This window comes from Phyllostomus discolor, chromosome 3, assembly GCF_004126475.2.
Source record: "Phyllostomus discolor isolate MPI-MPIP mPhyDis1 chromosome 3, mPhyDis1.pri.v3, whole genome shotgun sequence".
NCBI lineage: Eukaryota > Metazoa > Chordata > Mammalia > Chiroptera > Phyllostomidae > Phyllostomus > Phyllostomus discolor.
In genome coordinates this window covers 203728848-203753401 of record NC_040905.2, presented here as the reverse complement: position 1 = coordinate 203753401, position 24554 = coordinate 203728848, and the positions used below count along the sequence as shown (strand labels likewise).

Below are 24554 nucleotides of genomic sequence, written 5' to 3'. Positions count from 1 at the left end.
TGCTTCAAGACTTAATGCCTTAAAATCACAACCACTTATGAGTTAACTGGGTATTTCTGCTGATCTGGACTAGGTTCTTCTTAGTTGGACTTGCCAATGTACCTGCAATCGTTTGGCAGGTCAGCTGGAGGCTGGCTGGTCTCAGGAGGTCTAATTCGTATAGGTAGTAGTTGGCTGGCAGTTGACTGAAACTACAAGGATGATTGGACCATGCATATCTCTCATCATCCAGAAGGCTAGCCTGTAGCAGAAAAAAAAATCAGAGAGAGAATACAGAAACATAAAAATCCCCTAGAGGCCTACTTGAGGCTGGCACTCCATCACGTCCACCACATTCTTTTGTCCAAAGCAACTTATGATACCAGCCCAGAGGAAACAGATTTCCTTCACACCTTTTGTACATAAGGAGCTGCAAAGATGGTGGATATGTGGGAAAGTGAAAAATTTGGGTTAGTTTTACAAGCACTCTACCACAAAAGTTTAGGTCATTTAAAAATGACAATATCACATAGTTATTAATAATAACCAATTTATATAACTCTATGTGCCAGGCACTTTTGAAGCACTCTGTATATATTGGCTCATTTAATCTTTATGAAAACTCTATGAGGTAGATACTATTACTATCCCTGTTTTACAAGCAGACAAAAAAAAAAAGAGGTACATAAATGTTTAGTAATTTGCCCAAGATTGTACAGCTAGTAAGTCACACAGTTTGTGGTTCCAGAGTCCATGCCCTCAGAAGCTACCCTGCCTCTCTTACTAGCATTTATTGCTAAAATAGAGTGTTTGTTACTTAGTCTAAACCACATAAAAGGCTCACCTGATGTGGCATTATGGAAATTAATTTCTTCTAATGGAGACACTATTTGTTCAAGCTATGAATAAGGAAAGTTAGTTCATGCTGTAGTATTACTTGCTGTGCAGAAAGTTTCCTTTATTCATACTTTAACTCTAAACTAAAAAAAGTAATGTGCAGTTAGGATTAAAATAAAACTTATCTCCTATAACAGTAAAATTGGATATGCTGCTTTTAAAGATGTGAAAGGGAAGAGGAAACAGCTCCCCACTGATATCAAAATCATCAAGGAAGTAATATGTTCTGTAGGAAAGAGCTCCAGACCTGAGTCTTTTGATCTCCACAAGATCAGTTTCTCATCAAGCACATAGTAATAAAATCTGCACTTTGGCTTTGTTATTGTAGTTTTACGAGGATGAGATGTCATAGTAGACGGAAGACAATTTGAAGTGTATCAAGTGCTCTATGTTATTTCAGATTGTTAGTTTATCTGAATTTCATTTTTGTAACCTTGTTATCAAAACAATCTTATGGTATTATTGTTGGACAGATATTTTTACAACAAAGTTGTCAGCGAGGCTGATGCTTTTATCTCTTTTGGAATAAAAGAGGACTTACATGATGATGATAAAAACATGATGCAAAATGCAATGCAGAGCGAAAAGGTAAGATGTTCAGACATTTATTCATCCATACTTGAAGATACGTCATGAATGCTAGATATGGAAAATTACTTCAAAATTATCTAGTCTAGTCCCTCATTTTATATAGCGATGGGAAATGGAAGCTGAAAAATCTCATTGGCTTCTCATTATCCACTTTCTGTGACATTAGCGCCCCCAGCCAGCCTATCCCGTGCCATTTCCCCCTTTTCTCTTCCTTACACTGTCTCTCTTGCTTCCAGGTCTTTGCAGTGCTGCTTCTGCTTGGGAATGCTCTTGTCCTTTGTCCCTTCCTGCCTCTTCTTTGCCTGGCTAATTCCTCCTCGGTCTTTAAGTCTCAACCTTGACACTTTTTCTCTGGGAAGCCTCCCTCATTCCTCTCAACTAGATGAACTGCCTCCGCCAGGTACTCCCTTAGTCCTTGAGCCTCTCTTAGTAGAGGCCATTTGACAGTTTGTTCTAGTGGTTCTCAACCAGCTACTACTTTTACTGTTAAGGGGACATTTGGCAATCAGTGTCCACTGACATCTGTGGTTGTCATAACTGGGGAAGAGGATGCTACTGGCAATTAGTGGGCAGAGGCCAGGGATGCTGCTAAACTCCTATAGTTATCCTTAACAACAAAGAGTTATCCTTCCAAAAAGTCAATAGTGCTGAGGTTGAGAAACCCTTCTTTATTGTATTGCTTTATTTACTTCTCTGTCATTTTTTTACACTAAATTCTTTGTGGGTCTGAATCGTTCCCATTACGTATTCAGAGCCAGCATGGTTCCTGTCAAGTAGTAGGCACTGCTGTATATATATTTGTGAGTGAATGAATCCACTGGGAAGTTCCTTGTCCATGGTTAAGGGCTAGTGGGAGTGGGGACCAGATTAGAGCCCTGGTCCCCCTTTCCCTTGTTTGCTGTTTTTTGCAACATACCGCAGACAATAAGGGCTCATGTCATTCCGCCCCCTGTGGCATATTCCCGTAGTTTGTGTTGTCAATTATTTAGCCTTCGCTTTTTAAAAAGAGTTTTATTTGTTCAAGATATAAATTAGATGCCTCTTTTTAATGCAAGATTCCATGCTAGACACTGAGATTTAAAGCTAAATAATATAAAAATCCCATTTTCAAGTTATTTAATTTTAGAAGAAGAAACAAGGCAAAATCTATTTTACTATTATATTTCATAATTAAATGTTATGGCTTAACCCTGTATCCCTTTACCCATTGTATGTTTTTAAATTAGTGTTTTAATGTGTAAGCCGCAAAGCACAGATTAAATATAAAACCCAACGAAGTAAGCGAATGGAAGCTGAGAGGCCTGGGAAGATGGATCATGACTTAGGGATTGGAAGAAGATATTTTCATCAGTTAATACAAAAAAGACATGTTGAATCAAATGATGTTTAAGACTTTCCATGTCTGTAATTGTATAAACTAGATTAGAAAATAACATTCTGGGCTTAATTGTGGACCCTGTCATTTACTTTACTTGTGATGATAAGCCATTCTTCTGACATTGGCCGTCACTTGAGAGGCTAGTAAAAGCATATTTTGTTAATTTTCCCTTATAAGTTTTTCTCTAAAATAACACTTTCATTTTTTTCCCTTTTAAAAAGCTGATAAATGGAATTGCTAAAGTCACGTTCAACTCTGAAAGAGCAGTTAAAGAATTGTCCTATGGCAGTCTGGAAGAGTTAAACAACAAGTACCTTTATATTGGTGTAACAGTCATGGAGTCTACAGGTCAGTTTCTCTTTCTTTTTTTACTTTGTCTTGGCAAATATTTAGACAGTTATTAAAAGTACAAATAATTTCTACAGTTCTTTCGTATTTTATTTTCTTTTATAGTCAAATTTTACTTTTTATATCATTAAAAGCCAGGATTAGAATATAGTTCTGCCACTCTCTAGTCACAGGGTTCCCATTGCCCCAACTTCAGGATAACATCTGCCCAGCTGACATTCTGCATGTCTCTGCAGGCGATCTGGCTTGAACCTCTGGTACTGCAGTGTTCTCACCTGGTGAGAAACAAAATAAAAATAAAATTATGTATGTAAAAATGTTTGATAAAGTATTATGCAAATGAAAGTTATTATTATTATTGTTTTAGTCTCCTTATATGTGCAGTGACGAAGTTGAACCAAATGCCTCCTGAAGCCTTTTCCAGGAATGTAATGTTCAGGAATTCTATCTAAAATTGGAGGCAATAATGTTTCTAAAATGGGTATAACAGTATACACCTCACAGGGTTGTGGTGAGGATCAAAGTGTCAATATATCCAAAGCCCTTAAAACAGTACCTATCACATAGTGACCGTGTAAGTATTGGCTGTCCTCCTCCTCCTCATCTTCTTCCTTCTCCTTCTTGGGTCCAGCTACTGCTTTCTTACCATCCTTAATATCTTATATAGTGCTCTCAATTCCACTTGAGTGGTTTTTAATAGTTATTATTATTCCAAGCTCAGTCATATGGTCTTACTTCTGGTATATCTTGATTACTAATATTCTTTGTATTTTTAGGTTTATATTGAACCCCCCACTAACCTTGAACAAATAATTTAACCACACCAAGTCTATTCTTTTTCTGTAAAATTAAAGTTAAACCAGATGATCCCTAAGGACTCTGCCACTTCTTTAAATTTGTCCTTCTAGGATAGCAGAGTGAAGAATAGAGATAATTATTCAGATATTGAGCATCTCATATATATCAGATGCTCAGTAGATGTTGGAGAATGATGATGACTTCACACTCCTTGCCCTGGCTAGTGGTTCTTTTTGACATTATTTCGATAATGTTTCTTTCTTACTTTTATTTTTCCTGAATTTATTTTAAATCAATTCAGTTTAATAACTACTTATGAAGTAGTCAAAGTGCGTTGCCAAACATGCAGGCTTCCAAATGTGAATGATGTATAAATCCAGTGTGCAAGTGGCTTACATACTAGTGTCAGCCGTAACACAGGTAAACAAAGAATTCTGCACCAAGGAGGAATTCCATGCATGCTTTAAGCAAAATAGTGTTATTGACCTTGAGAGAAAGGTGAGCTCCTAGATGATGGTTGAGCAACCAAGAACAGTGTCCTAAAGATGGTCATCCTGCAGGATAAGCAGGGTTTTGAGGCAGGGCTAGTTGATGGAGTGAAGTGGGGCACCCTCCATAGAGGGACATACCAAGCACGGGTGGAAAGTGAATCTTGACCTTGGAAAATAACAGATTATCCAGTTAGTTGAAGTATAGGGGATAATAAGGATGTAATATTGGGAAGGAGTTTGGGGACACTAGAACTTTGTTTGTTATTCTTAATAGTTTAGCTTAAGTTTTAGCTGGAGTGTAATACCACTGGGCTCCTGCCAGTGGACCCTCAGGGCAGTCTCTACCTCAAGTGCTCTTTTCTGACTTCCTCTACATTTCTCTCCATATTTCTACACTCGAATGCTCAACCCTTTGTAAGGCTCAGTCTCTGTCCTGCCCTTTCATTCTCTCCTTAATCCCTTATACATACTCACCTTCCGCTCTGATCACTGACAAAACATCGTGTCTCTTCTTCACATTTTTTTTTCAGTCCAGTCCTATAGCTCTGATTCTACATGGGGCATGTCTACATATAAGCCTTGTACATGAGGCTTTGGACACTCCTGAGATTTAAACTCTTCTCTGCACTGGCCCCCTGAACCAAGACCTATGTCCTGCTTATGACTGGTAAATGAATGAGCGCAGAAATGGAGTGAGTGAAGGAATAAGTCTGTGGAGACACATCAGGATGAAATAGATCCCCATACAAATCCTACTTCAACAGGTCAACATGATCCTTGTCATTTCTTTAGGTGGATTTTTTGAAGAGGCAGAATTTTCTGGTGTCAGATATGTCCTCTCTCCCTACAAACTGAATTTGGTTGCTACTCCTCTTTTCTTGAAGCCTGGAATTCCATATTCTATTAAGGTAGATGAAGGCGGGTGGTGGGAAAACCACTGAATATAACTGTCTTTTTCCATTTACAGAAAGCATGGGGGATGGCAAATGGGGGAAGAATGCTAGAGAGAAAAGTCATGGAGGGAACTCATTCTGTAAGAGCTGCCCCTCCTGTGGATATGAACGGGGCGGGGGGGGGGGCGGGCAATGGCAGGTCAGCTTCAGTCTTAGAGCAGCTATCGGTATTTAATAAGATAGCCTGTGTTAGGCATTTCCTAAAGAAGCATTGCATTAAATTATAGGTAAATAAAACCCCGTAAGTTTATAGTTCAAAAATGCTAACATTTAAAACTATTTGGTGGCACATTCCTAAAAAGCCTGAAGATGGAGATATTATTGCTTGGAAAGAAACCCCTATCTCTTGCCATTTTTTACGTTTGTGTCTCTGAGTTTGTAGCTCTGTGCTTTTCACTCTGCGTTTTCCTTGGGTGTGACTCTGACTGATCTCATCTGTCTGTGTTGTTCTCCATCCTTTCCCGACTTGTCCTGTTCCTCTCTCTGCTGTCTTTTTTGCTTCCTCCTTCCTATTTCATGTTTTCTCTCCTTCCTGCACTTTTTCTTTTTAAAAAAGCAATAGTATGGAATTAAAATATTCACTTGACTTTTAAATTATATTTTATTATATTTAGTATATATTTTATTATATATAACATATTTTTAAAGTAAAAATTTTTGTCCCCATCCTTGGTTTTGAAAGACAGAGCAACATAGTATTTTATTCTTTGAAAATGTGCTGCTTTTAAAAGTCAACTTTTTTTTTAAGATTTTATTTATTTATTTTTAGAGAGGGAAGGGAGGGAGGAAGAGAGAGAGAGAGAAACATCAATGTGTGGTTGCTGGGGGCCGTGGCCTGCAACCCAGGCGTGTGCCCTGACGGGGAATCGAACCTGTGATGCTTTGGTTTGAAGCCCACGCTCAATCCACTGAGCTATGCCAACCAGGGCAAAAGTCAACTTTAGTATAATTAAAATGTTTTACTACTTACTATAGGTCATTGGCTTTTAATGTCACCTATAAAAATAATATAAAATATATCTTTGTGGAAATTATATATGTTAGATGTATGGCAGTGAGAGACAGAGGTTAAGAGGAAAAAAGGATGCATTTATTGTTTCTCGTATCCAAGAGAATCATTCCCAGAAGTGACTGTCTCATTTTCTCTTTTATTCAGTCCTAAACCAACTGAAGAAACACAGAAGTTAGGTAGCAGAAGACCTTATCACATCTACTCGACACAGTTTAAAAAGATAATATTTATGTTCTGAGTCAGCTTGTTATACAAGAGAATCTATTCCAAAGTAATTTAACTAAATAGAATTTAAGTATTTTTTTAAGCTAAGAACATACTTCTCTTTGCTGAATTGAATATGAATAATTTATACTTTGGGGAAGGAATTATTTCAGAATTGCTATGCTTTAAAACAAGTGCTGAACTGTTTAATTGAATTTTGGCTGCTCTGACAAACAGGTGCAAGTTAAGGATTCACTGGATGAATTAGTAGGAGGGGTGCCGGTGACCCTGAGTGCACAAACGGTCGATGAAAACCAAGAGACAGCTGACTTGGAGCCAAAGAAAAGTGTAACAGGTTCCAATGATGGAGTAGCTTTATTCGTGGTTAATCTCCCGACTGGAGTGACAGCCCTGGAGTTTAATGTGAGCTGAATTCTGTTAAATTTTCTAGGACAGTGTGTACTTTTGACTGTGTGTTTTGGCTAGTGTGCAGAACAGATGCAGCAGATTTTGTACTTGAGTTCAGTGAACAGTTCTGCATCCAAAAGTAAGGAAGGAAGTAAATAAATAAATAAATAAATAAATCACCAGAGGAAGATTAATCTATCACTCTTTTATTTGGGAACTTACTATTTTCTCTTATATCCATAATAATCTAGAAGCTTTAGAATGGGTAGAGCAGTGGAAGTCAGTGGTAAGATTATTCTCTCCCAGTACCCCCAATTTTTTCTCTATTCAGGGCCATAAAAGGGTTAAATATGGGAGCTCCCCTTTTTTTCCTAACTGCATGGACCACTCTCCCAGCAAATAATATTTAAGTTTCTAATTCCAAGCAAAAAATTAGTAACTTAATAAAGCACATTAATGACTGCAGCATGCATACTCTTATTGCCATCTACTGTGCACTTACAAAATGCTAAGAACTGGGCTAAGAGCTCTAGATAGATTGCATTTAATACCTACTTAATCAGCTCTAGCAGGGGTGTCCAACCTTTTGGCCACACTGGAAGAAGAATTGTCTTGGGCCACACATTAAATACATTGCAACACATAATCACACGAAAAAATCTTGTAGTGTTTTACGTAAATTGACGATTTTGTGTTGGGCAGCGTTCATAGCCATCCTGAGACACATGCAGCCCATGGGCCTGAGGTTGGACACCCTTTTTAGAGAATATTATCTTTGCCATTTTGTAGCTGAGGAAACAGAGGCTTCAGACTTCTCTTGAATAACTTATCCAGAGTTGTTAAGTGGCAGCATTGGGAGGAAAACCAATGCATATTACACTCCAGAACATGAACTACTAATTCCTTTGCTGTCAAAAGTGGATATTGCTGCCATTACATCACTTCTGCCCCACCCCATGTTATTGTACACGCTTCTGTGCCACTACTTCACAATGGAATTGGGCCAGAGAATCTCTGTGATGTCCGTCCATTCATAACTCCTGCCTCCCCCCACCCCGCCCCATGCTGGTCCTCATGACCTCCCCACCACTACCCTGAATTTCTGCCATCCCAACCCATAAGAAGAGGAATCCCCAACTTGCCATTACTTTTCCGGAAGAGTGGCAGGACTTGTTCCAGGAGTATCTTTCTCTTTCCCACCATAGCCCACAATCCCACATGATCCTAATTATTGTCCATAGTCTTTGTAAACTCACAGCAGTATAAATATGGGAGTAGTGGAGGTTTTTCTTTCTTTAGCATTTAGTGGTATGAAATTTAGAAATTTATAGAACAAATAAAGGAATTTAAAAGGCATATTTCACAGAAAACATTTCATCATAGTCCACATGTCTTCTCTGAAATGTTCCTTTTTAGGTCAGGACTAATGATCCAGATCTTCCAGAAGAAAATCAGGCCAGCAGAGATTACAGAGCAATAGCATATTCATCTCTCAGCCAAAGTTACCTTTATATTGACTGGACTGGAACCTATAAACCTTTGCTCGTGGGAGAACATCTGAATATTATTGTTACCCCCAAAAGTCCATATATTGACAAAATAACTCACTATAATTACTTGGTAAGTACTAAAATGATAGATTTATATCTATTTATTCTCCCACCTGGAACGTTTTCCTTTACTTATAGAGAAACAATAGATGACCCTTATTTTTATTTTTAACAAAGCATTTCAACAACTATTTGTCATCTAATTTGATAACCAGCTCTTCAAAAACCTTTGAGATTGGGCATGATTTTCATTACCATTTCATAGATGAGGACTGAGAGAGAGGTTAAAAGACTTGTCATGGTCACTCAGCTCAGAAGAGGAGATTTTGATTTGAACTGGGAACCTCTGCCTTCTTGTCTGATCTGCTTTCACCAAAGAAGGCTGACTGCTCCTCAGAGAGAGCCTGATTAAATTCTCACATCACCTCTGCCCTATACCATGGCCAAAAACTACACACCTAGACCTACTGAAAACATGTACATTTCACTGGACTAAAAGGAGAGCCCAAATCTTGCTTTTAAGTGTAGAGTCATATCATACCTGCTCCAATTCTACAGCTCCATAACATCCCTTAGTATGTCACTAATATTTGCAGAGGTGGTCAGTCAAGCCTGTCGGTGAAACCTAGGGAAGAATGTGTGAAGAATGTTAAGGGCTTCCTGACGACTGTCAAAGAAATGGAATGAATTATTCCAATGGTCAGGCCAAACAGGTGGTGATGGATTTTTCAACATTTTCTGAGAAGGAAATTAAAAAATAAATGAGGATCAAAGATTATATCGACTGATGAAGAATTAGGGGACCTATTTAGGAGCAGTGTACCGAAACTTGATGTCTATTGGATGCAGTCCTGCTAAGGACAACTTAGGTATCTTTGAGGACGTTTTGGCTTCCTGTAATTTGTAATTTTAAAAAAAAACCCAACTTATGCCTCCAATTTAGAACCTAATCTCTGCCTTTAAAAGTTAATTGCCTAATAAGATATACTCTGCTTACCTATTTTTTAAAGTCAGTAAAACAAAGGAGATTTTAATGACCATTATGGCTTTAAACAGATTTGGAATGAAATTTTAATTCTCTGTTTTACTAGTTATGTGATTTTGAACTAAAATCAGTATGGCATTTTGTTAATTCCTGAGCCTCAGCCCCTTCATTTGCACAATGGAAATAATACTTCTATCCTACTGGTTATATGAGAACTAAAGGAGTTAAAGTCAGTATAAAAGTCCCTGGCACGTAGTAGGTTCTTACATGTTAACTTACTTTTTCTTTAACATAGTTTCTACTCCAGCTCCAAGCTCAATCCTAAAGCAAAAGTTTTTGTAGTTTTTGTTGCTGCCATTCTTTATTTTCAGATATTATCCAAGGGCAAAATTGTTCACTTTGGCACAAGGGAGAAACTTCCAGATTCCTCTTACCAAAATATAAATATTCCAGTGACACAGAACATGGTTCCTTCTGCCCGTCTCCTGGTCTATTACATTGTCACAGGAGAACAGACAGCAGAACTAGTGTCTGACTCAGTCTGGTTAAATATTGAAGAGAAATGTGGCAACCGGCTCCAGGTAAGCAATAAACTATGTCAATTGAATTTTCTTTTGAATAAAAGATACAGTAAACGCAGAAACTTATGATGATTTGTCTCATAAAAACCTTTTTTTTTTTTCTTTTTCAAATGACCTTTAGGTTTCTCTGACTCCAGGTGAAGATGCATATTCTCCAGGTGAACGTGTGTCTCTTAATATGGAAACTGACTTAGATTCCTGGGTGGCTTTAACAGCAGTGGACAGTGCTATATATGGAGTCCAAAGGAAAGCCAAGAAGTCCCTAGAAAGAGTTAAGTGGTGCATAGTCTTGGTTATTGCTGCGTGGGTGGCTCTATGCAATACTTCACAAAGTGTGGCCCCAGAGTAGGTTGTGAGAGAAGAGTTAAAGGAAGACTGGGCCTGCTTTTCCATAATCAAAATTTATACTCTAATAGTGGTTCTTAGGAAGGTAAGCCATTGTCATGTTACTCCCCCAAAGCACAAGTCCATCCTTCCTTATTCTAGTAAGTGTAGAGTTAAGCACTTTAAAAACATATGACTGCGATAGCAATTATGTTCATGGGACAAAAGCGCCATCAGTTAGGAGGGTTTGGGGATTTGGGCAGGCCAGGCAGAGGAGGGGGGCATTATAGTAGCAGCACAAGAGAAGACTGATAGGTGACCTCTGGGGTTTTTTTGTTTGTTTGTTTCTTTTTGTTTTTCTACTTTCATAAAAGTCTATGGCACAACAGAATTTGAGAATGATTCAATTTCCCTAAGTTCCCATTTATCTCCGTCATGCTCTGCTACTGTTTTCTAGGCTTCAATTTCTTTAAACAAGAAAGAAAGAACTAAGAAACTAAAGTTAAAAGCGTTCAGGTAGAAAAACATTTGGGGTCAAAATTAAAACTAGATTAAACACCCCAAATGAGTTCTCACTTACTTAGAACCTAGAGCCCTCCTTCCCCAAAGACAAGAGGTTATACTCTTTTTTTTGTTTTAAGCAACTTAAAAATTAATTTGTTTTGCAATCCACTCATTTATGCACTCACCCATTTATTTTTCTTTTGTTTGAGGAAGATATGATATTGATTGTATTAACAGTGGAGTTAGACCTTGGTTCTTGAGTTTGGCTAAGAAAGAATTCAGAGTCAAGAACTGTGATGCAAAGAAATTTATTTAGAAAGTTACAGAGGTAGAAGAAGTGAGCCAGCTGTATGGACTCAGGAAACAAGTTACACAGTCAGTAGAAGAGCCCTTGGAGATTAGGAGAAAGAAAGCAAAGATAATGTGCCCAGGGAAGAAAAGGGAAAAGCTCAGGAATACAGGCCTGCTCCAGAGAGAGCACCTGAGGCAAGAAAGGGGAGGGGAAAGGCACTGGCCTGCTAGAGAGGGAGACAGAGATGGAGAGAGCGCTGGGTCCATTGTCTTAAGGGTTTTTATCCAATTCTCAAAGTCAGGGATTTTAGGGGAGGTCTCAGGGGAGGATCTCAATATTTCAACAGAATATTCATCAGCTTTCTAGTTGTGTCCTTTCAGGATCATGGTCTCTACTGATTGATCGGCACTAGGGGAGGAGGTCATTAGTCATTGCATCTGGTCCTGATGTCAGCCCTTGTGTCGCTTCATCTGATTTTGCTGCTTTTCTTCATCTGATTTTGCTGCTTTTCTGGACCTGGAGCTAAAACATAACTGAGGCCTAGATATTATCTCTAGTTTGACCAAAACTTTGTCTCTTTGGTCAACAGACCTGAGGCTTTATTCCTGAGATTATCTGATGTAGGTCAGAACCCCATTGTCCTAAGGGCTTACTGCTTAAGGGAGTGGTCATGCAACGGCTTGTGTGGGAGTGTTGTGTGAGTCTATTCTTTTATCCCCTGGTTCCTCCTCTGAGGGGTTCTAAACCACGTAACTACTGATGTGCTAGAGGAAGAAAGGTCGGGGGGTCTGAACCACACTACTAGTAATGAAAAAGGTCATGGTCCAATCCAAATGAGTAGCAACATGCTAGGGGAGGCACGGTCACCCTGGGGATCAGGTCCCAGCCTGTAATACTTGTTTTACAAATTTTTCCCATTGCTAGGCACCCAAGATGTTGTGCCTTGGTGACATTCCATACCTAGCCTATTGTTCCTGTTTTGCTCATGGTTGTTTAACTACCTACTATATCAGTTGAAGCACATGTTCTAAGTACAAAATACCTAAGATCAGTTTCTAAGAACCTGCTCACCAAAGCTTAAGACATAGCTCTTGATTTAATTTTGAATAGGTATATATGTATAAACACAAAAGAACAAACTAAAGGGATAAAGTTGAGAAATTTGGACTTTGGCCATTTGGTAAGTGAGTGGCCTATGCATTTCACAGGTTTGTTATAACTATGGAATAACTCATACCTTTAGTTCTGTAAAGGAATGATTTCTACACCTGAATAGACTCAACATTTTGTCTATTTGGACAGGTATTTCAAGCTTTAGAGAAGACTGACCTGGGCTGTGGGGCAGGTGGTGGCCGCAACAATGCAGATGTATTCCGCCTGGCTGGACTCACCTTCCTCACCAATGCAAATGCAGATGACATCCCAGAAAATGGTAAAACACTCAGCATATTTTGTTTATTCTTCAAATTGATACTGAAATTTACATCAATCATTTGCCTCCCAGGTTTCATTTTTGTTTGTCCTCCAGAATATTCTCTACACTGATCTTAGAACAATATGACTATGTAATACCCTTGTATAGTACATTTCATTAGCCTTTAAAGTAAAGGACACTTTTTTTAGTGTAGTGCTTAAAGCCTCCTACGATCTTCTCCCCAACTCTCTCCAACTATTTTTCATCCTGCACTACCTTACCTTACTTTACCTTATGTTTAACTATATAGAACCAAGTGTGTTTCTTGGATGGCACTTTGCTTTTTACAGCTTTGGGCCTTTCCTCATCAGAACTGCTTTCCCTTTTATTAACCTGGAGAAGCTAATGCAAGCCTCTGTGAGGCTTCTCCCTTCACCTCTCCCTGCCAAAATTGATCATTCCCTTCTCCTTTCATAGAGAGAATATTGTAGGGACTAGCTCTGTTTATAAATAATATAATAGCAGTGCATCATTGCACATTCTTATACTTAATTATACATCTTTTCTTAGCCACTACACTGTGAGCTCCATCTGTAAGGGCAATGAACACATCTTAATCATCTTCTTTTTGTGGTTTGAAAATGGTTCATAAGTATACTTAATACTATTATTTGTAATAATATAACACAAGGAACAAATAATAAAAACAGCATAACCAGCAAAAACAGCCCACTCTAAATACTCAGCTATTTCTCTGTAAACTACAGATCAAAAAGGTTGCAGGATTCAAATACAAACTGAGATCAAACAAGTCAAACTATGTAACACTAGGTCATGAGCTCCCCTAATGTAAAACTAGTCACAGGAAGATGTGTAGTATGCAATGCCTAAATGAAAGCAGGCCCTCAATATTTTTGAATGAATGATTTGTGAATATTTTAAGTACTTACATAATTTTATGGAGTTTTCTTTCTTGAGATTTTAATCTCCTTTTTTCTTTCTTCTCTTTGTCTTTATCATTTTTTTAAAAAAGCAGGTGAACCTTGTAAAGAAATTCTCAGGCCAAAAAGAATGCTGAAACAGAAAATAGAGGAACAAGGTACTCTAAGAGTTTCATGTTGTGGTCCTATCATTCAAAAGCTGGAGAAAGTTAAACATTATCTAATGTCCCCTAACTCAGATAGAATGGGCAAAAATAAAGCTATGTACAGACATCTAATTCATCTCTCTCAAAAAGATTAATCCAAATAAAGACAATAGTTCATTTGCCATAACTTTAATTTGAGGAAAATAAGTATTTCTATCTCCAAAATCTAAAAGATTAACTTTTATTTGTCACAAATATTTCCTCTCTACAAACTTAGTCTAGCAATTAAATTTATATTCTTTCATTTTATTATGAAAAATGCATAATTTTATTAACTTGGTATACCTAGAAATCTCTTTTTTCTATTTCATATATTAATAGTATTTTAGATTACTCTTTGGGAAACAAGTCTAATAGAAATTATTTAAAACAATTATTTAAATAAAAATTTGATAATCAGCAGTGTTACAATAGAAAGAATATTAAACTGGAGGCAGTGACTTGAGTTCAACTAATAATCATGCTCACAATAATATAATTTCTTTCATTTATATGTGAATTATTCTAACTTTCAAGTTTTAATGCTATGAAAAAAGAGACACATTAATTTGAGTACTTATAATGAAGAGTGATGTCACTAGTGAAGGTCCACAAACCATATCACATAAGAAGTGTTTGGGAAAAAAAAAGGATATTTAGTTGAAGAAGGAAATCCTTGTGCAGTGATGATAGCTATCCTGAAATATTAGAGGGCTTCTCAGATAGTTAACCTATTTTAGCCAAAGGGTACTGAACCCAAAGTGTCAGTTTCAATACAATATTTAGCTTAGTTGCAGGAAGCCCTTTAACCATTTAACATGAATCAGAGTGGGCTACCTATCTCATGAGGCCACATTCTCCCCATTTCAAGAATAGTTCCAAAGGGAGGCTGGCCAGCCAACTAGCCATGACTATTGTGGGAGGTAGGGGGGCCTGACAGCTGGAGAAACCAAGTATCCTTTCAGATCCCTTCTAAGCCTGGGGTGTTATGACTTTATGTATCACCAAGGGCACCGTGTTATTACCATTTTAGCTGCTAAGTACCAACATGTAAAAGTGAAGAAATGTTGTTACGATGGAGCCCACCGTAATGAGTACGAAAGCTGTGAACAGCGAGCTGCCCGGATTAGTCACGGCCAACGATGCATCGCAGCCTTTAAGGAATGTTGTGACTTGGCCACTCGGATCCGTGATGAACATCATGATAAACTTATACAACTGGGAAGACTCAGTAAGTTTGACGTTTTCTGTCAGAATTCTGCCCAATATGAGGAATTTTTGTGTAATTTTATGCTGCTAAGGAAGGCAATGTTCATGCTCTACTTAAAATTGGGAGTGGAAAAGATAACTTGTAAATGCCCGTAAGGAAAAAATCTGTTAATCGTTTTTGGGAATCCAAAGATAGATATATATATATATATATATATCTATCTTTGGATATCTTTGTGTGTGTGTACACACACACACACACACACACTATACTATATACTATATATAGTATACTATATATAGTATATATATAAAATCTATTAATCATTTTTTGGGAATCCAAAGATACACACACACACACACACACACACACACTATGTATATTATATATATATATTATAGGGCAGAGTACACTAGTTCATAGTCAAGACCCAGGGCAAGTTTAAAGCTAACTCATTCTATAAACTTGAATGATTGTTTATCCTCTCAGGTCTTCAACCTCCTCATTTTTAAAGCAAGAAGGTTAGGTCAGATGATCTCCAATATGCCTTTGAGCTTTAAAATTCTGTGGTTCTGTGATATTACCATCAATAAAAATTCTGTTTATACCTATATAACCAAAATAGTAAAAAATTTCCAAATCTACCTTAAGATTAAGTGTGCTTATGTAAAAGCTGAAATCTTATTTCAGTTTCAAGCACAATATATACGAGTATTTTCAGATTTTATAGAATTTGTATTAATATTTTTTCAGAAATTTTAGGGCTTTTGTTTCATTTATATTTAGTCAAAACAAAACAGACAAAAGCAAGGAAGAAGAACAAAGTAGGAGGGATCACAATACCCAATTTTAAACTATACTACAAGGCCACTGTAATCAGTACAGTCTGGTAATAGCATAAGAACAGACACATAGATCAGTGGAACAGAATAGAGCGCCCAGAAATAAACCCAAGTCTCTATGGTCAATTAATATGGCAGCACTATATACAACAGCCAAGTGCTGGAAACAGCCTAAGTGCCCATCAGTAAATGAGTGGATCAAAAGACTATGGTACATCTACACAATGGAATACTATGCAGCAGAAAGAAAGAAGGAGCTCCTACTTTTTGTGACAGCATGGATGGAACTGAAGAGTATTATGCTAAGTGAAATAAGTGAGTTGGTAAAAGACAAATAGCATATGATCTCACCTGTAAGAGAAATCTAGTTAACAAAATAAACTAATGAACAAAATAGAAGCACAGGCATGGAAACATGGAACAGACTGACAGTGACCAGAGAAGAGAAGGGAGGGGGATAATGACAGAAAGAAGGGAAGGGACTAGTCAAAGAGCATGTACAAATGACCCATGGGCACGGACAACAGTGTGGGAGTTGACTGTGGGAGTAGGGGGGTGGGGTGGGCAGAGGAGGGCAAGGGGGGAAAATTGGGACAGCTGTTATAAAATAACAATAAAAAAGTAAAGGAATTTTACTTATTAAAAAAACAGATAAAAGAATAACAGCTGCTGTTTTATAATCTGATTGTTTAGCTTAATAGTGTGTCTTAAACATTGTCCATTTAAATGGATGCATTTTGGCAAACATAAAATTTTGCGGGTACTTACCAAAATCATGTTATTAGCCATACTTAGGTTTTCAGGCTTTTGGCATATTACAATCAGCATTTTCATGAGCAATCTGGTACATATATTTTTCATTGTCCAATTTTTCAATTATAATCATCTGGTTTGGCTTCAGCTGCATGGAACTCAATCTCTGCAGCTTCTCTCTGGTACTTTGCTCCTCATTCTAGACAGCTTGACTTCCCAAAACTCCAATGTGTGTTGCTGCAACTCTGCAGAGGTCTGCATGGGCTTCTCTCCCTGCCCTGCAACCTGTAAACTGTCTTCATAGAAAAAACCTGGACAACTTTAGGGTTTACCTAATCTCCTTTCTCTCAGGGAATCACATTGCTGGGTCACTTATGTTCTGGTGTCTGAAAACTGTTTTGTATGGTGTGCCTGGTATTCTCTTTTTTCAAGACAGAAGAATAACCCTAGTCCCTATTAGTTTATCTTAGACAGGAACAGGAGTTCTATTCATTTTGAGTAAAGGGAATACATGGTAAATGAATTTCTAAGCAGAGAATCACACAAACAGAATTATTGCAATTATAAGAATGCACATAACTTTATAGACTGATTAGTACCTTGTATAACCTCAGGAACACTAAACATTTAATAATTTAGAAAACAAATAATTAGATATTTTTATGCCTGTTTTATCAATGCTATTAATGGAGAAGTTCTAATAGTTCCATTTTGAAATCATTAAATGACATGTTTCATTGAACTTTCAGAAAATGCTTGTTTTAGATTAATGTCCATATTTTAAAATTTGGCTATAAATGGAATTTATGTTGTTTTTCTATAGTAGAATATACTGTTTTCCCCAGATCTACGGACCCTGGAACCAATAACCAAGACAGAAATAAGGAGCTATTTTCCAGAAAGCTGGTTATGGGAAGTTCATCATATCTCCAGACAGTGTCAGAAATTTCCAGCAATTGCCCACAGAATTCCAGTGCATTCTGACATGGATGACATCTCCTGCCTTCCAACGTCTACAGCAAGGTAGTTTTATTTACTTTCAGCAAGTAAAGCAGGCAAGGGATTCATATCCAAAGCTTTTCCTCCAAATGGGAGGCTTAGCTATTGCTTATATATACTGTTTGGTCAAGTTCATGTTGATTTCTTCTTTGCAGTTGCCTACACTTACCTGGTTGGGTTCCTGTCGAGCTTATTCCATTTACAGCTGTTGCAAAATACTGTGCTACATTTTAACATTTAGCAAGAATAGCATTTAGTAAGAATGGCTCAGACCTTGACACTCTTGTCCTGTCTAGCAAAGGTATTATACTTCATTGACATTACTTTGAAAAATGTGAGAATTTGCAAATATTATGGCCAAAAATCTGAAGACTACTCATTTCCCAATAGTTTATTTAAGAATTAAGATGATACTACCATTTGGCCAAATGTTTTTTGCTTCACTTTTCTTTTTCTTAAGTATGTACTTTGCGCTAGTAATTGAGTCCAAAGCAGAAGAGCTCTGTTCATTTAATTTCACTTCTCTTCCATAAGCGTTAACCGAGCACAACTGTGCTGTGCACTGTGAAGCAGCCCTTCTTATCCTGAAATATCTGCACCATAAAACAAATGTTGGTTAATAAGAAGAAAGTTTTTTTTCTCATTAAATTCTGGTATTCAACACATTTTTATGGAATCACTACTTGGTACCAGGCACTGAAAACCATGATAATAATGCCAAGTCCCTGACCAACACCCTTCCTTGGGGGGCTCAAAGCACCGACTTTTCAAGGAGCAGTCAAGGAACTGAGTCCCGGGCCTGGCGTCAGTTTTCTAATGAGTCTCCTTGTCTCTGCCTTTGTCACCTCTAAATCTTCCTGCACAGTGTCATCATTTCAGCTGACATTGCCCCTTGGCAATGCCCAGAAGTGCCCCTTGGCTAGCACTTCTCTGGTAAGCCTCCCCATCACTGTTCCCTACCCTACCAGTGATTGGATAAATCACCTTTCCTGATTAATTCTGTTGCACATGTCCAGTATTATAAGGGCCTACTTACCTGCCCATCTTCCACATTAAAATGTAATTACCTCCAGGGCAAGGGCTAAATTCAGATTACTGCTTTACATCTAGGACCTGGCATAAAGTCTGTCTGGCTTATAGAGGCACTATAATGAATGTGTTGAATAAATGCAAACTGCATCTGAATTTTTAATGCTTTATCAGTACAGTTATTATAATGCATTGCAATTTATTTACTTAACTATTTTTTCTACTAGACTGTAAACTACTTGAGAGCAGGCTACATCTTTTTTTAATATATTTTATTGATTATGCTATTACAGTTGTCCCATTTTTTCCTCCCCTTTATTCCCCTCCGTCCTGTACCTCCCACTCCCACCATCATTCCCACACCTTAGTTCATGTCCATGGGTCATACATATAAGTTCTTTGGCTTCTCCATTTCCTATACTATTCTTAACCTCCCCTTATTTTGTACCTACTGTTTTTGCTTCTTATTCCCTGTACCCTTTCCCTCATTCTCCCTCCTCCCCCTCCCCACTGATAACCCTCCATGTGATCTCCATTTCTGTGATTCTCTTCCTATTTTGGTTGTTTGCTTAGTTTGTTTTTGTTTTTTAGGTTTGATTGTTGATAGTTGTGAGTTTGTTGTCATTTTACTGTTCATATTTTTTATCATCTTCTTTTTCTTAGATAAGTCCCTTCAACATTTCATATAATAAGGGCTTGGTGATGATGAGCTCCTTGAACTTGACCTTATCTGAGAAGCACTTTATCTACCCTTCCATTCTAAGTGAAAACTTTGCTGGATAGAGCAATCTTAGATGTAGGTCCTTGCCTTTCATGACTTGGAATACTTCTTTCCAGCCCCTTCTTGCCAGCAAGGTTTCTTTGGAGAAATCAGCTGATAACCTTATGGGAACTCCTTTGTAGGTAACTGTCTTCTTTTCTCTTGCTGCTTTTAAGACTCTCTCCTTATTTTTATTCTTGGGTAATGTAATTATGCTGTGCCCTGGTGTGTTCCTCCTTGGGTCCAACTTCTTTGGGACTCTTTGACTTCCTGGACTTTCTGGAAGTCTATTTCCTTTGCCAGATTAGGGAAATTCTCTTTCATTCTGTTTTCAAATAAGTTTTCAATCTTTGGTCTTCCTCTTCTCCTTCTGGTCCCCCTATGATTTGGATGTTGGAACATTTAAAGTTGTCCCAGAGGTTCCTCAGTCTCTCCTCATTTTTTTGAATATTTTTTTTCTTCATTCTATTCTGGGTGAATGCTTATTTCTTCCTTCTGGTTCAAACCATTGAATAAGTCCTGGTTTCCTTCCTTTCACTGTTGGTTACCTGTACGTTTTCCTTTATTTCACTTTTCATAGCCTTTACTTCTTCCTTCTTTTTGTGACCATATTCAGCCATTTCTGTGAGCTTCCTGATTACCAGTGTTTTGAACTCTGCATCTGATAGGTTGGCTATCTCTTCATGACTTAGTTGTATTTTTTCTGGAGCTTTGATCTGCTCTTTCACTTGGGCCATATGGTTTTCTCTGGGCACACCTGTTATGTAGTAAGGGGCAGAGCCTTAGGTATTTGCCAGGTCAGGGCAACCCACACTGTATGGCACTATATGTGAGGGAGGAGTCCAAGAGAGAACAATGCTGCTTGCTCAGCTCTCAGCCAGCTTTCAGTCACTTCCTCTACTACCCACAAGCAAATTGGGCCCTTGTGGTGCTGATTCCCAGGTGGGTGGGTTTGTGTATGTTCTAGGACCCTGTATGTCTCTCCAATGAATTCCCCTATGAGGCTGGGAGTTTATCCCGCTGCCACCTCAACCACCACAGGTTATTTCAGTCAGAGGCTTTGAGGCTTTATTTCCCCTCACTGGAACCCTGGGTTGCATGGTCTGTCTCGCTTCCCAGTTGTTCCTCCCAGTTTATCCACATGCAAATGTGGGACCGCCTGCTCTGCCAGCCACTGCCTCGCCTGGTCTGCCAGCTGCCAGCTTGCCACGAGTCCTCTCCACCCCCGCTGCTTGTCTCCACCCCTCCTACTGGTCTGGATGAATGTTTCTTCTTAAACTCCTTGGTTGTTGGACTCCCATACAATTCGATTTTCTGGTAGTGCTGGTTATTTTTTGTTTTTAAATTTGTTTTTGTCCTTCTTTTGGTTGTGTGAGGAGCCAAAATGTATCTACCTATACCTCTATCTATCTTTGCTGAAAGTTTCAAGACTACATCTTCTAAGTGCTATATACTCAGCACTATGCCTGACATAAAATTGGTAGACAATAGCTGCTTGTTGAATAAATCTATAAACTTAATTTTAATGAGCAATTTTTAGTTATGACAACTTTGTTATGAGCACTATTAAGGTGCATTGCTTTGCTTACCTATTTTAGAACATACTACGGAATAAACATAATTTTTCTTTGTTTTGTATGTTTCAAATTTGCAATGTTTCAAATTTGCAATGTTTCAAAGGCATCCTTCTGAATTTTAATTCTCATCATACAAGTGAAGAATCTAAAAACATATAACCAATAAGAGATTTATGGAATATATTTTTCTTGCTTAATTTTCCTTAATACTTGACATGATTATATTTTGCGGTGATTTTTTTCTCTTCTTCAAAAGTAGTGTGTATCAAAAATTCTGCTAATGAGTGCTGTCCAGTTGGATTAATCAGTGCTCCACTATATTTGAACATTAATGTTTTAACTTTCAGAAAGCAGTTGCAGTTTGCACTACCTGATTCTCTAACTACCTGGGAAATTCAAGGTGTTGGCATTTCAGATAGTGGTAAGCAAGTTTAAGTTAGATACTCATTTAAGAAGTAATTTGACTGTCAAAATGTAGTTTGATGATTCAGTTTAATAATGACATTGAAAATGCTATATTTTTACCATCATTAAAAAAATACATAGTTATTTGGCTATTATCTGTTTACGGGTAGTTTACCCAGGACTTAAGTGGTGACATTTTTTTAAAATATTCTTTTTAATATACTAGAAAACAACTTAGATATGCCCATTTTTTACCATATCAATTTCCTCTTTTGTCTCCTCTCAGCCATCATTTTGTAAATGCTGATGTCAAGCCCCTATTTTCCTTTATTTTTCTCAGTAACTAAGAGCTTGAGTAGAGTTGGAAACAAGTGTATGAATGCTCTCCTGAGCTGATGCCCTTGTATGGTGCTTTAGTGCAGAGACTTATAAAAATAACTTCACTATTGATTCTGTTCGTTTGTTTCCTGTTTTTTTGTTTTTATAAAATCTTGGTTTCCACGGTCAAAATTTTATACCCATTAAATGGAGCCAATGATAAATATCTAAAAAGAGATTTGGTGCTTTAATTGAGAAACTCATGCCATAAACAGAATTCAATATTTATTGGACAATAGAGATTTCTGTTAATAGCAATGATTAATGAAATAAAGATCAATGAATAGAAAATTCAAGGACACGGCATGACAATGATGAAAAAATATGATCGAATTTTTTTCTTGAGACATTTTAATACTAATAAAGTATTATAGGAATTCACTAATACACCTCTACTTTGCTTTTACTTTGTGCTGAAGGTATATGTGTTTCTGATACTGTCAAGGCAAAGGTGTTCAAAGATGTCTTCCTGGAAATGAATATTCCGTATTCTGTTGTACGAGGGGAACAGATACAATTGACAGGAACTGTTTACAACTATAGGTTGTCTGGGATGGGGGTAAGTAGGTATTTATGGTATGTACGAGTAAATGGGGGGAAAAAAATTCTCTTTCTGATAATTCTATTAATGGAATTATCACAGACACAAAAAATAAAAACTCAACTCAGCTCAACATTATAAACCAATAGGTTTGTTTAATTCGTACCCCACCCACCTTAGTTGTTTGTTTCTGAAGAGGGAGAAGGAACTTTTCATTTTTTAGAAATTCCTCAAAATTTGTTGTTGAATATTGGCACTCTTTTTTGTTTCTTTATTTAATTTATTCTGGTTATTATATTCTTTGGGGTATAGTTCTCAATTCCATCAGTTCACTAGATTTTGGAGCAGAAATGAAAAATATTCACTATTTGAGCCAGAAATTAGTAGCTAGTATTATTATCTTCAGTACAAATTTGGGGAAATGGAGACTGAAAAAAGTCTTACAACATGCTCTCATCATACAGTAAGAGGCAGAGCCAAGATTTGAACCAAGGTCTTTCTGGAGCCAGAGTCTAGTTGTAAAATTAGGTACAAGTGGGAAGTTAATAGGTAAGATTGATAAATTTGGGGACATATCGGGCAAGGCCTTAAATTCCAAGAGATGGAGTTTTCAGTTTTTCATAAAACCATTTGTTGAATACCAAAGACTGAGCTAAAAGATATGAAATGAGTAAGAAAGAGTACCTGAAACTACTATTAAGGACACATGGACAAAACCAAGTGGGGGCATGGAAGCAAGGGAGGGAGGTGGGTTTGGCTGGGGAGGGGGGAAAATGCGGACAACTGTAATTGAACAATGATTAAAAAAAAAAAAAGAGTGCCTGAGCCTGGGGTTCCCACTGTCTAAAATAAAAAGAGACAACGTTACAAATGCTATCACATCAACATGAACAAAGAACTTCAGTAGCTTTGCCCCTGACTTAGTAGGTAACAGTATAAGGAAGAGAAGGTATTTCTGGGAGATGGCAAGCTTTCTAGACATCCCTTCACATTACTAAGGTATAGCAACTCATATGTGTGTTTTGGAAAATCTGAAATTAGCTTTCACCTCTGCCTTAAATATAAGGGATTATTTAACACGTAAAAGTACCAGGAGAGAGTTTATATCCAGATGAACAAAATCAGGACATACTTTCCTTATCATAAAGTGTTTTGATGTAACTGTTCTTCGGTGATATTTCAGTTCTGTGTGACAATGTCTCCTGTGGAGGGGATCTGCTTTTCAGGAAGTCCAGTCGTCAACCAGCAGGGGAAAAAGACCTCCAGATGTCTGCGCCAGACAGTAGAGGGCTCGTCCAGTCACCCGGTGACCTTTACTGTGCTTCCTCTGGAAATTGGCCTCCACAACGTCAACTTTTCATTGGACACTACGCTAGGAAAAGAAGTCTTAGTGAAAACATTACGAGTGGTGGTAAGAAAAACATGTTTTGCCTGATTCTTTTAAAATCACTTTTTTCATTCTGAAAAAAAGTTATCAGCAGCCATATGTGCAGTCATTCAGAAAGAGACACAAAAAATGATAATGTACATGTAACAAACTGTTAACATTTGGGGAAATCTGGGTGGAGGTTACCTCAGACTTTTTTGTGCTATTCTTATAACTTTTGTTTAACTCTGAAATTATGTTTTTAAAATTTAAATAAAATAATACTTGCTTATTATAGAAAATATAGAGTACTGGAAAAAAAAACAAAGAAAATTAAAGTCACTGATAAATGCCACAGCCAGAGATATCCAATTTTAACAATTTGGTATACAGCTTTGCAGGGTTTTTTTCCCAACACATTTAGAAAGTATGTTCTTTAAATCTATATGTGTGCCAGATATTATACTAGCCATCAGACATATGCGATATGCCTTGCATTTAGACTGTAGAATTTATAGTCTAGAAAATTTTCCTTTTCATAAAAGAGTAAGTAAACAGGCTGAAAAAGGAAGAAAACTATCATGTTTTAAGTATTATTTACCCACACAGTCTGTTGAATGTCTTAAGATTCTTGCTCAGAGTCACATGGCTAGTTCATGAGACAGCTGTGTCTTCCATGAATCTGCAATTTGGGGTGCAGGAAAGAAGCTTTATTCATTGCAAAACAGCTACTTGTGATATAGCACAACTGTAAAAACAGCACGGCTGTGAGGCAGCCCTGGGGCCAGGCCCCTCTCCAGCTAGAAAGCTCTGCTCCGCTCCTTGATGGTTTGGTTTACCCTGTGCTGGTCTGCTGTCC

The 24554-nt window shown here is 37.5% G+C and overlaps 1 protein-coding gene across 7 annotated transcripts in view; it reads left to right on the top strand.

Moving 5' to 3' along the window:
* The window catches only part of C5 (complement C5), a 90974-nt gene that overhangs the window by 21637 nt on the left and 44783 nt on the right, over nt 1-24554 (top strand). For 3 of the 7 annotated variants that reach the window (XM_036022154.1, XM_036022149.1, XM_036022155.1), the window contains exons 8-21: nt 1350-1464; nt 3067-3193; nt 5275-5390; nt 6889-7074; nt 8476-8679; nt 9966-10175; nt 10297-10446; nt 12598-12727; nt 13743-13808; nt 14869-15069; nt 17489-17663; nt 21353-21426; nt 22208-22347; nt 23513-23740. In XM_036022154.1, the coding sequence (XP_035878047.1) occupies nt 1350-1464; nt 3067-3193; nt 5275-5390; nt 6889-7074; nt 8476-8679; nt 9966-10175; nt 10297-10446; nt 12598-12727; nt 13743-13808; nt 14869-15069; nt 17489-17663; nt 21353-21426; nt 22208-22347; nt 23513-23740 (2122 nt within the window). Of the gene's footprint in view, nt 1-1349; nt 1465-3066; nt 3194-5274; nt 5391-6888; nt 7075-8475; nt 8680-9965; nt 10176-10296; nt 10447-12597; nt 12728-13742; nt 13809-14868; nt 15070-17485; nt 17664-21352; nt 21427-22207; nt 22348-23512; nt 23741-24554 lie in introns of all 7 variants that reach the window. The other 4 variants (XM_036022156.1, XM_036022153.1, XM_036022151.1 and 1 more) reach the window with 3 other exon arrangements.